This window comes from Haliaeetus albicilla, chromosome 4 (genome assembly GCF_947461875.1).
Source record: "Haliaeetus albicilla chromosome 4, bHalAlb1.1, whole genome shotgun sequence".
In the NCBI taxonomy this organism is placed as follows: domain Eukaryota; kingdom Metazoa; phylum Chordata; class Aves; order Accipitriformes; family Accipitridae; genus Haliaeetus; species Haliaeetus albicilla.
This window is the reverse complement of record NC_091486.1, coordinates 46,211,741-46,224,469: the sequence shown is the minus strand read 5'-3', so window position 1 is coordinate 46,224,469 and position 12,729 is coordinate 46,211,741. Positions and strand designations below refer to the sequence as shown.

Below are 12,729 nucleotides of genomic sequence, written 5' to 3'. Positions count from 1 at the left end.
ACACTCTGAAATACCAACAGCTAAAGCCACATGGAAAGTTGACAGTATCTCTGCCCCCAACAGATTACAGAATGTGCATGGGCAGGTAGCAATCAGACTGAACAAAATACCTCAAATTCGGTATCAATAGGTGAAGACCCTTAAAAAAACCCCTACCCATACAACATGGTGATGACTAGAATCATCCTGATGGATTTTAAAATGTTCCCATAAATAAGGAAGGTAAATTTAAAAAAAAAAGTGATATACATGACTGCAAGACACCTAATTCTGCATCTCATTCAAATACAGCTTGCAGGAGCTGATTTGTTTTAACTATCAAAATACAGATCCCACAGAAAACCTTAGAGGAGACTGTGATGTAAGTATGATATATATTGTACATGACAACACATTGGAAATTATTAAGAAAGGACTTAATTACTTTTATGTAAAAGATGACTGCCAAGAGAAGAGGTGTCACGGGACAGCGAAGGACAGTCACCCACTGTTACATGTGGTCTGCAAACTGGGACCCAAGTGAGGTAGTTGTGAAGTCCTGGAGGAGTCAAGGACCAGTGAGATGCAGACAGAAGGGGCACCCAGCACTGGACATGCAGCCTCTGAATTATTAGGTACAGCTTTGAAGCTCAGTACCTGAGGGAGTCAATCAAATATACCGAATATGGTGTGCCAAACAACCACAGCACACACAATGATGTTGGGCTGTCTCCCAAGCCTTTTGCTTGAGAAAAGGTGAGATCAGGAGTTGCCCATTAAAAGGGCAAATTTCAGCCTGTGCATGGGTTACAAACTCTTCGACTGGACTAACTTGATCTTTGCAGCATAAGACTGGTGAATCAAACCACATGGCTTGTTCTTTTCCCTCACTAAACACCGAACAAGGAACACAGGGATAAGAAATGTTAACTGCTGTATTGCTGTGAACATATTCAGGGCACAGCTCAATGGAAACCAGGGCTGCCAGATGTATTCACAATACCTTAATAAATAATAATGATTGAGCAGGGAATAACAAATAGCCACCATTCTTGTTCACGTGTGATTATGGGTAGTTCTGTGAGTTGCAGCCTTTCCTTAAGAACTCATACAAACAATACTCTGTTATTGTGAATTTTTCAGGAGTGAATAATAAGGGCTGTGACACAACCAAATTGAGCAGCTATTTGAAGTTCAAACAAATGCTAATCCATTTCACTATTATAAATCTTCAGCTTGACAACAGAAAAACACACCCAGGAAATGCTTTATAAGAAATCTCCAAGCAGAACCTACCATAGGCATTGGGGAATTCTCCAGGACCTGGTCCTGGATAAAAGGGTCCTGGTCCTGGTGGCTGAACGGGATACTGCTGTGGGGGCCCAACATATGGAGGGCCACTGTGACGATACTAGGAGGGAAAAAAAAAAATAACCATCAGTTTACAAGGAGTTGGGCATCTTCATGCTGTTGCATACAGAGCCTGTAATCGAGCCCCCCAAATCAACAGCGATGGGATTATCAAACTGATTAATGATAGATTCAGAAATGTTACTGTCAAAAAAAAAAAAAAAAAAAAAAAAAAAAGAGGTAAGGCATGTCATCTAAAGACACAACAGGGAGGACATGAGAGCTGAAGTAAAAAACAGTCACTCCCCTGATTTCAGCAATATTGTGTTTTTATGAGGCCCAAGGTTTTAGAGTAATTGTAGATCTATTAAGTCAATTTAGATACATTTATCGCACTAAACATTTTCCAAGAGCTTAGTTTTTCACACCGGTTTTGAGGGGGACCTCAAAAACTAGAAAGGTAATTTATTCCTGCTGCCTCCATGCACAGAACAAATACTTCATACAGAAAAAGGACAAAGGCTACATATGCAACTACCAGCTTAATTTCAACACCACCACCCCAGTCTACGGCAGGTCTTGAGAAAATCCAGATGGAGCAAATGTTGTTTTGCTGTTCCTTAGGTGCCTGGACAATGTATTTTTACCTGTGGTATACAGTACTGAGGGCCCTGAGGCATCGGGTAGGGCATTGGAAGATGATTAACCATCATGATGTGCTGGTTGGTTTGATATACCGCAGTTGGCGTTTGCGCACCAGGACGGATGGAAGGGCTGCTGTTCTGGATGGTAGCTCTTGGAGGCTGTATCTGAGGCCTCTGAAAAAACTAGGGCAGGGAAGGGAGAAAGGAGGGAGAGAAAAAGAAAACAAAGAACCGGTTAGACTTTCTGGGAGAGAATTTGAAATATCAATATAATACAACATTATAATTATAATATTGCTTTCAAAGGGTTGCCACGCATTCAGAAAACTGCAGGACAATTTCTGTTTATCTGTAAATAGCAAGATCATGCTATAGCCTTCTATTTTACAAGGTAGAAGAAGGTAAGAAACTTTAAATTCCAATAATTATTAGTTTGTATCTACTGAATTATACACCTCAACTTTCAGAGCGAATGTTAGAAAAATGATTTTTGTCAAAAATACTTTTTATAAGGTGGGTTGACTGCCAAAAAAGCCACCTTTATAAATATCCTAGGGAAATAAAAGATCAAGGAAACTGTTCCAATATACCTCCAGAACAGCTAAAAAGCCAGATTTTTACAAAGGCCAGAGGTGCGTTATGCCTATCCTTTGTACAAATTGAGCCGGGTGACTTGTCTTGCCTTCCGTTTTCAGAAAGGTGGCAACCTCCTCCAGGGTGGCACCAAACTCTTCTACCATGTTTGCATGAAGTGATGCCCCACGCAGATGGACCAGGTCCAGGAAACCAAGCAACCCACTGGTACACGCTCCATTCTCAACCCTTATGCGCTGGGAAAGGCATCAGCATCCACGGTATGGAGCATTCATGGCACTGGAAGACCTCGCTCTGGAGTCTTTGCAATCTTGAAACTCAGTCGGTAAGATATGCGTCAGACATTAATGCATTCACTAACAGAGTAATGATAGAAGTGATAGAGACACTTATGCCATGCAGAACCAGGAGTTAAAATTACCTGTATAGGTCTGAATCCTCCCTTCAATAACGAAGCAAGAAAGCAGCAGGAAACAGAAAGAAAGCCAATGGAACAGCTTACAGATCAATAGGAAGGAATAGGATATAACATGCACCCTAATTGCACACAATTCCATTCATCTTTCTATCCTGCTTTGACTAATCTCTTACAGAAACAGCAAGAAAAAGACACTGGACTGGTACCAAGGACTCTTCTACCAGAATCCCAAGGCAGGGGTCAGAAACTCTTTTAGAAAAGTTTTATATGGAAGTATAAAAGTTTAAAAAAAAAGAAAAAAACCCCAACCAAACCATGATTAACTGCAGGAAATACGATACTACAGGAAGACTTTGTTTACTCTGTTCTTAAAACATCAAACATTTTTCTTTTCTGGTCTCTTTCAGTGATACAGAGATAGCAGATAAAGCAGAAACCCTTGCTCAAATCATGGATTTGGCTTCCACTTCTGCACCAAGACTGGAAGGATAAGAAATGCCACATATTTAATTGTTAAGCAAAAAAATAATAATAACTAGGTCATCATACATCACATCGAAGACTGCTGGCTGATGAAGTGCATTGATGTAAATAGTTTGTGAGCAACTATATCATGAACAGTGAGAAGAAAAGAGAGTGGTAACCACTAAGGAATGAAGGAATGAGCTGGGCTTATCTGCCTTGGCATTTGGGAAGAATGGGGTAGGGCAGAAGGAAGCTGTGGTGCCTTTACACTTGACATGACAATGAGCTTACAATGGTCATTCTGGTGCTGCTGAAGACTTTATGACACCTAAGTTATTCCCCATAGCAAACGGTTTCTCCAGGAAAGCCACGGATGACTCCCTGTCTCGGAAATCCAGATACCATTAAGATGAGTGCAATGCTTTTATGTCCAACCCTGTTAATCTGGATGAAGAATTGTCACCGGCACACTGTAAGCGTGACCTGAACCAGGAGAAGGCAACTATCTGGGTAGAAAGTTTAGTAGCAAGGGTGCAGAAAGAAAACAAGAAGAGCAACACATTACCATGCTTCCACATTAATAAAAACTGTGCAGCTGTCTAAATGTGGGGGAACTACACGAGTGTTGCATGAACCAAGGGCATATGATGAATTTATGGTGAGAATTACTAGAGTCTGCAATTTTCCAGTATCCAAAGACACCAAAAAGTACAAAGGCCTTTCTTCTTTCACTTCAAATTACTGAATAATTACTATTTCTAACCTGTTAGCAGGTTACAGCAGAAATGTCTCCAGAGTGGGGTGGGGGTACAAGTCAATAGCCACCACGATTCTGTATTTATGCAGAGTGAAAATGGGCTGGAGGTTGAAGCGAGATGTGCCTCTCTACTGACAGTAACTACATTCACAGGGCAGCAAGAAAAGCCTCCACTGCAAGAGATGGGAGTCCTCCACCGGTGCAAGCTGCAGACATGAACCCTGCTCCTCAAGTTTCTGCTGCACCTACGAAACCTGCTACTAACACCACTGAAACCATTGAGGAAAAACTTACAGCAACAGAAACTCCTTGTTTATGGGTAGCTTTTCGTTTCCATCACTGGCAACTGGTGCCTAAAAGATCATGAGATGTTATCTGTTGGGGTGATACACTGAAGAAACTCCATTTCATGAAACACAAGCCTGCTCTCTCTCCTGCTGTAGCAGAAGGCAGGCAGGCACACTCTGTGCGCCAAAATGAGTGGTGCGTTGCACAGGCTTGCTCTTCCATCAAACACTAAACACCACCATGGTGGTGCTAAGAAGGAGGACCTCCGACGAGGAAACTCTATGTTAAAAAACCCAGCCTCTCAAAAAAACTCTATACTGCCCACACTATCGCAGAGGTAGCTCAAATTCAAAGACGGAGAAAAAAGGAGAAATTCATTACTAGTAGGAAGACAGACGCAGCAAGAAGAAAAGCAGATCCATTATTCCAAGCAACAAGACCATCAGAAGCTTTTGCAGGTGCCAAACAGAGATCTCCCTGGCAAAGTTTGAATTAGTTTTAGCTATGCCACTTCCTATAAGTAAAACTAAAATTCTCAAGGAAATCCGGTATCATCAGAGCACTGTGTATCAGATTTGTATGTGGGTTTTACTGTTCAAAGCAAGTATCATCTGGTTGGCAAACTGTTTTCTGCTCCATGCTTGCTCCTGTCCCTCCAAAGCTAAGCTAGCAATATTCAAAGTCATTCTTAGAAATGTTTCACTATTCTGACTTGATTTGTTAAAAAATTCATCTTGCAAGGTCAAACAGATGCCTGCACAGACAACATTTTCAAGTAATGCTAATGATGTCCCATCGGAGAACACCAGGAGATTAAAATCGGATATATCTTGTCTCTATTTCTTCTAATAAGTGCAGGATTTGGAGTGGAGCACATACAGGACCCACACAGGACCAGAATGAAGGTACCCTGGGCCACAGCAAGGCTTCTGATAGAAATCCTGTGTTAAATCAACCCTTCCTTGACTGCTTCCTCCAAAAATTAACATTAAGTCCTGCTATGTCTAACAATGGTTAAATTAGGGTGAAACATGCTACACAGTCATTCAGCAATCAGTGAGGACCTGAGCCATGGTCCTCAAGTCACAGTACCATCCATTATCTATTCACCTCTTTTAGGGAGGGATTTCTTTGATTATCTTGGAGTCAGTACTACTGGGCAATATAGTCTGTTAACTTTTTCCTCCTATTGTTGCTCCCCAATATACTTACAGAAGAGTACAACTAAACCACTCTCAGGCAATGCTTTTATGGGCTGCCTCAAGCTCAAGTGTTTTAGCCTGCTTGTTCAATAAGCTCTCATCATCTCAGCAGCCCTTCCTCTACCTGCTCAAGGAATTCTTTCTGGAAAATAAAAAAGTAGAGCTGTACACACGCTCCAGACAGGGTTTCCCCAGTACTTCCCAATACAGCAGTAATAACTCCCTACCTCAGCTGGAAATAACTTTCCTGGTTTACCTAAAGATTGCATTGCACAGGTGGTTTCAGCTGATGAGCTCCTATTTTATAGGATAAATACTTCTCCTTGGCACTGAAGTATGAGGGCTTGCACCTTGCAATGCTGGATTATGCCTCGTTTCCATCATGCTGGTCCTCCTTGCACAGCATCCAGCATCCCTGTGCTAACCACATTTTCTAGCTTTGTACTCATTGTTTGCTGCAGACACATGCCTGCTAATTGTGCCAGAGTAATTAACACTAATATTAAGGAAATCCACTACTAACCTCCTGTCTACCTCTCTCAGCACTACTCTGCCCTTTACTTCTTAGTCACTCCTTATATATACATGCCCTGATATCCTTTTATTAACCATCATCATCTCCTGCTTAATTTTCTTCCCACATGACCCTGTGTCAAAAAGTCTGCTGAAGGCCAACCAGATAAGAGGCTGTCATCTAGAAAAATCAATGATCAAACAGAACACCAGAACTCCTTCTGACAAACCACCACTGCATTTTAATTGATTTTCCATTTACTCTGTATTTCTAAGCCATCACTTCCAGTGAAATGTCTGTGGAACACTCCCTCCCTACTCTAAAAGCTTCACTGAAAAATAAAATTGTGGTAAGAGGACTGAAAACAAATCTATGCTAAGCTTAGCCCATCAAACACAATGTGGATAGGCACCCATCTATTTTTTTCTAGACTGGATCAAGAGTGGCAGTTGTGATGGGTCCACAAAGCCCTGCAGAAGGTTGCGGAAAAAGGAAGCAAAAGGAAAGTTCAACAAGTTATCATCAACGTTATCAAATCAAATTGCACAACCAAGCTCTCCGCTTCAATTAAGCTTCTCATACCCTGAGACAGCTCTGTTATTAATTTTTAGTCTTTTTGGTCTGACCAGGAAGGCTGGTGGGATAACCTGATGCTGACCTGGAAGAGGGAGGAGGCAGCATCTGCACATGCAATACAGCAGGAACCACGTCTACTTGCAGGTGAAAGCTGGCACATTATATTTGAGCTTTCAAACTTCAACACAGGCACCAGGGCTCAGCTGAGGAGTTGCAGCCTTGAGACCTAAAGATCTGGTGCCAGAAGCAGGAGCTGAAGCAGAACGTCCACAGGTCCACATCTTGCTTCCCCAGTGGCCACCAGCAACCCTATAGCAGCCCTTTGGGCATTTCCCCCCCACCTCAGACTTTCCCAGTTTTATTATTTACTAAATGATAAAACAGGGGAGGGGGGATGGGGGGGATGGGGACAACAACAGGACGGGACACGATGTTTTTGTGCCAGCCACGGGATTTAGAACTGGTAGCTCATTTATACGCTCATGGATGAAGGCAGAGAAGTAACTATGGCACCCATTTCTGATTGCTTTCTAAGTCGAGATACTTAAAAAAGCTATGAAATGCTTAGTCTTGAGTCAGCTCAGGGAGTAAATTCCTGACCTCTCCAAATCACAAGGCTTTTTAACAACAGTACATGGCCAAACCCAGTTTTCTGTTGTATAAGCTATACCCAAAAGAACTCGAGTAACCCCAAGCTAAAACTGGAACAAACTACAACAGCAACCTCAAACTAAATTAGTGTGCCATAACCAGTAAACTAATCTCAAATACAACTATAGTCAGAAAGGGAACTATGACATTTCAGTTTATATTTGTTCTTATTTCTGTTTTTAATTACACTGGCCTCTTCTGAGGATCCACTTTAAAATAACCCATATGGTCCTGAAGTCACTTCTGAAATTAGGGGTTATTCTACATTTTGGACTTCAGATTAGAAGAAAACTGCTATTTTCAATTGTGCTTCATGAGGATCAGAAGCAACAAAATGACTCAAGAGCCTAACTTAGAAAGAAAAAAAGGGATGCTCTGTGCATAGTGTGGGAAACAGAGCAGCAAGCCCAGGCAGGGTAGTAGCCAAGTCAGCTAGAGCATTTCAAGAAAAACACAAGTTGACAGTATATTTAAAAATACTGCCACAAAACACTTTGTAGGGCCCACTTTCTTTCTCCTATAAAATGAGACTTTTCAGTGGTTTCTCAGGTAGCTGTGTTCATGGAACCAAGGATTAGTGATACACATTTAGCTTTTAATCAGAACCACTGCAGCTATTTTCATTTGCCTTCAGCCACTATTTACTTAGTATAGCACCCTAAATCTCATTCTAGTATTTTCTCTCATACAGACTTTGATCACACTTTCTATAGCATCAACTGGCTTGGACTACCAGGGCAGGCATTCCCATCAGAAAATAAATTGCTGACAGAGTTGCAAGTCAACTTCAGGTGCTTAAATCATGCTAATTTGATTACTTTAAAGATCTAATAATTACAGGAAATAACATTAAAGAATAATCCATTATTTGACTGAAAAAAGACACAGAATCAATAGAAGGCATATGTTAATAAAATCACACTGGGATTGACACAGGAATCGTTGCAAACAACATCTTGCTGCCACTTTCTTAGAAGAGCACATTGTATTGTTGCAACAAATATTAACACCGCTATGGTCGATCTATTTATTTAGTACCTTTTAGGTTACAAAATCTCTGTCTCAAAGCCTACTGCATATGTTACACAACTTAAGCATGTCAGAAGCTTCCCATGTGAGAATAATTATTTATGTTGGTCTCAAGCACCCTCCAAGTCTTGGGTTTGGGATGAGCTCGCTTCAACAGCCGTGACCCTCCTACACAGGTCAGTGGCAAAAATCCCTCTCTCCATCCCCAATCCGTGCCATGGGCAGAGCCTTTTGGATTAAAAGAAATAAACAGCTCATCTATAGCCCAGGTTTCTCTGTGCCTGTCCTGATCCAGTGCATGACATATAACTGGGAATAAAGCCTGAAAGGTTTTTCTAACAGTGACAGCCTCTCTCGGATAATTATAAGCAGACTTCAAATATAACAGAGTGAAAAATCTAAGTGCAAGACAGTTAAATACGTAGTGATAAAACTGGGAAAACACTTGAAAATTACAACTTTTAACCTGCAGGCGGGGTCATAACTGGGTCCAAAAGAAAGTTTTAAATCAAGTTATGACAGATTGGTGGTAGAGTCATACCAGTAAAGCCACCAAGTGCTGAAAGCATCTCTTCCAAGGCTGCGTTGCCTCGAGACTCATGGTCCAAAATCTGCTCACAATGAGCTCAGTAATTTTTATAAAAATATTAAATTATATATTCAGTGTGAGCCATTTGCCTTAGTAATGACCTATGAAAGAACTAAGGAGTTTCTGAACAGCGATGCACTTTCAGTATTGCATAATATAAACACAGACCTCAAGTTAAGGTCAAGAACAGAAGTATCTAAACAAGATACTAATTCCATCGTTCCCTGCGTTGCCCAGTCATTCTGCAAACATTCCTCCACTGCCGCCTGTCAATGCAATCCCTTGCCACGCACAAAAATAATTTCTCTCTCTCTCTCTCTCATGACATTTGCCTGCGAGCAAACAAGTGCAAATGCCTCATTCTACTTTTTAAGCCTTTTTTTTGTCCTGCTCTGGAACGACGCCTGTCTCCATGCTGCTCTCTGAGGTGGAAGGAACAAGTATTATCAGCTTTTTGGGGTGTCTGTGCCCACTTAACACACTTACCTGCTCTCCTGAGACAGTACTTTCCCAAAGGTGCTCATCTCTACAGTATTAAACTGCTCAGACTAACAGGAGCAAAGTGAGAACAAAGTAATTCTCCTGCAACAAACGTTCCGTGACTTAAGCCCCTGTCCCGACATCACTGGAGTTAATGGGATTATTTTTTTCTTCCCTATTAACTTGGTGGAAACAGCCTGTTCCTTCCAAGCCAAGAGTGACACGGAAACAACCGAATCTGGGAGAGCTTTCCTGCATTTGCCATGCCTCTCCTCCTCTTTTCCACCCATCAGTACCACATCTGTCCCCTGAAAAGCTACAAGAAGCAGCAAAATCAGTCCCCAGGGGAAAAGGGATTTGGCAAAGATGAATTTAGGAGTTGATAAAAAAGACAACTTTGGACACATTGGCTAAGACAGAAGGGACCTGTGCATCTGTCCTGATGCTGAAGAGGTCCTTCTGGTATTTCTGCCACCCCAATAAGTGCTGCCCATGAGTTTCACGAGTCAGACCTGCTCCTAATTTTCATTCTTCTTAAGTCATGCAACAGGAATACTACAAAGATTCCTACATGTTTGGCTTTCATAGGGTGAGTAAAAACAACATTAAGCAATGTAATGAGAACAGATACTCAGGCGTATCACACAAGAAATGTATGAATTGTAAAGTCGTTTGCCTTGCTCTGAGTTTGAAAAGTAGGATTTTCTCAGGGATGCAAAAGCCCAGTTCTCGTTGACATCTTCAGCTCAGGCAACATAACCCAACGACTAGTTTAGGAAATATTCAGCAAACTTTCTAGAGACTTGAAAAGGCAAGCATATCTCACAAATACCTGGCAATGATCTCTACAGGTTCTCCTTTCCTACGGAAACGGTGTTAAGTGGTATGGTTAATGAGTGCAGTGACACCAACTGAGAATTAAAAGTGTTACTCCATGTTGCAGGCAGCTTGTTAGCAGGGTTATGCATGTGCTAGTATCTACTAACGGGGCTGGGTTTCCAAAGCGAGCCTTCGTTTTAAGTTAGTGGGTGAACCACCTCCAACCACCCGCCTCCCCCAGCCAATTAGTTTAGGATGATAATGAAGGGGCAGCGTACTGTACCTGGTGATGGGCAGGTCGAGGCCCCGCTGCAAACTGAGGAAAGGCGGGAGAAACAAACACAAAAGGAAAGGCACAAAGAGTCAGAAACACCACAACGAAACCAAAATGTCACACTCTATGCAAAATAAACCCACGAGAAAAAAAAAAACACAAAACAGTCAAAAGCTTTGCTGCAGGACAGTGACAGACAGGTACTGAGATATAACAAGTGAACATCGCTAAGGGGGGAAGTGTGCTGCTCGAGAGCTGGGAGATAAACAGCCAAAGCTGCTAGTTATTTTAAAGGCACTGTAGTGTGTGAATGCAGGCATTCTTTATCCTGCCTGGGGAAAAAAAAACCAAAAAAACAAAACCCAAACCAAAAAACAACTTAAAACAAGCAGCAGTGGAGATTTTAAACTGTTTCAAGGTGGAGGTAAATGGTTAAAGCAGCTGGACTCAGAGTCATTCCAAATATTTGGTGGGAGCGGAGGATGGAGACTCATGGCCTGAGAGCAGTTAAGAGCCAGGTAGGCACAGCTAGTGTCCTGCTGGCCTGGGGGCAGCGGGAAATTCCCTGCAAGGCAAAGATCCACAATTCTTTGCACATACACACAGTGCAATTTTGTTTTCAGACTTTTTTTCCCACAACTATCACAATATAACCCTCCTTCATGAGTCAGATTTGTCACCCCCATCTGAAACCGAAGGAGACAGGTTAACCCGTGATGTCCCCGGGGAGCTGAAGGCATCAGTGGTAGAGCTTGGATGGAGTACAGGAGATCCTGGTTCCCAGCCCTGAGCTCAGGTTACTAAATCACTTCCCACCCACTTGGGCTACACATGGAGGAAAGTAATCAGAATTTAACATGCTCAGTAAACATTAAAAGCATTTTCCAATAAGTAACTGATTGTTAAAATAGAAATAAAAATGAATGCAAGAAATGGAAAATATAAATAAAGATGACAAGGTAGCCTCTTCTAGAAGCCGAGTTAGGTATTTAAACCCTTAATTCTCAGTGTAATCAGCAGAGCTCCACGATGACAGCAGATAAATCTATTGATAATAGCTCCAATAATTAAACGGAGCAAATGAAACTAGATCCCATGATGGCTTTTTACCCACCGCATGCCTCTACCTGTTGCTAGTTGTGATGGCTTAGTGACTTAACACACGTACCGAAGCACAAGCTACAGTCCATGTCTGCTAATTTATACTACAGGGGCTCAGTACGTTTTACTTTCTGCCTGAGAAGAGCAATCAAAACTGGCTACTAATTATTGATTTTCTTAATAAGAATTTTTTTCAGTAAGAAAAAGTGGACTGGGGTTCACTTGCAGCCCTACCTCCCAGCCATTTTAATGCCATCAAACATGAGAAGCAAAGTATAAATATTCACTGGTCCAGCTGATTTTCTCCTTTATAAACATTTTAATTGCCTATATTTAAGATTTCCAAGAACTAGACTACTAATACCAGTGTTTATATATTCCTTCTACCTTCACCTCATCATGACGGATGAAAAGTCATAAAAACCTCCCGAAATTAGAAAATATGCACACATGGACTATTTCTAGTACAAGAGTTTATAAAGAATGACCTGCACTGATTCACCAAATGGAGAGTTTTCCCACCCTTGAAAATTTTCCCTAAGTCTTACAATTAAAGAAAAAAAAAAAAAAAGAAAAGAAAAGCATGATCATCTTGTAAGACTAAAGAGCTAAAATTTCTGTTTCAATAGCAACCGCAGGACAGTAGCACTCAAAGACTCTCAGCGTTCTCCCAAGGCTCAGGGTGTGGAGAGGACAGTGGCTCTGTTGATTGGTCCTACAGCGATGAGAAATGGGCACCTGGATGAGTCTCGGGAGGTGAATGCACTTCAAGTCCTTATCTTCCTAAAGGAAGAACTCCTCAAAACCAGTTCAAACATCTTGTGTTCAAGAAAAGGGAATAAAGCTTACCCTGGAAGGGCTGACACAAGCCTTTCCAGAGGGGCTACACACTCCATGTTATACAACAATGAAAAAAATTAATCAAAAAGACAATGACAGGGTGCAAAAACCTTGCGCTGCTTAATTTCAGGGCCAAAGTACCTCTCTTATCACTGTTCC

General features: G+C 41.6%; 1 protein-coding gene across 18 annotated transcripts in view; it reads right to left on the bottom strand.

Annotated features, from left to right (window-relative positions):
- Nucleotides 1-12,729, bottom strand: part of EIF4G3 (eukaryotic translation initiation factor 4 gamma 3) — a 150,328-nt gene that overhangs the window by 64,694 nt on the left and 72,905 nt on the right. For 9 of the 18 annotated variants that reach the window (XR_011324171.1, XM_069780401.1, XM_069780390.1 and 6 more), the window contains 4 exons: nt 10,639-10,671; nt 2,989-3,009; nt 1,977-2,156; nt 1,276-1,390 (listed from right to left, as the gene is read on the bottom strand). Coding sequence is in view for 17 of the 18 variants with exons in the window: in XM_069780401.1 (XP_069636502.1) it covers nt 1,276-1,390; nt 1,977-2,156; nt 2,989-3,009; nt 10,639-10,671 (349 nt within the window). In the remaining variant the exon portion in view is untranslated. The remainder of the gene's footprint in view (nt 1-1,275; nt 1,391-1,976; nt 2,157-2,988; nt 3,010-10,638; nt 10,672-12,729) is intronic. The other 9 variants (XM_069780392.1, XM_069780393.1, XM_069780408.1 and 6 more) reach the window with 3 other exon arrangements.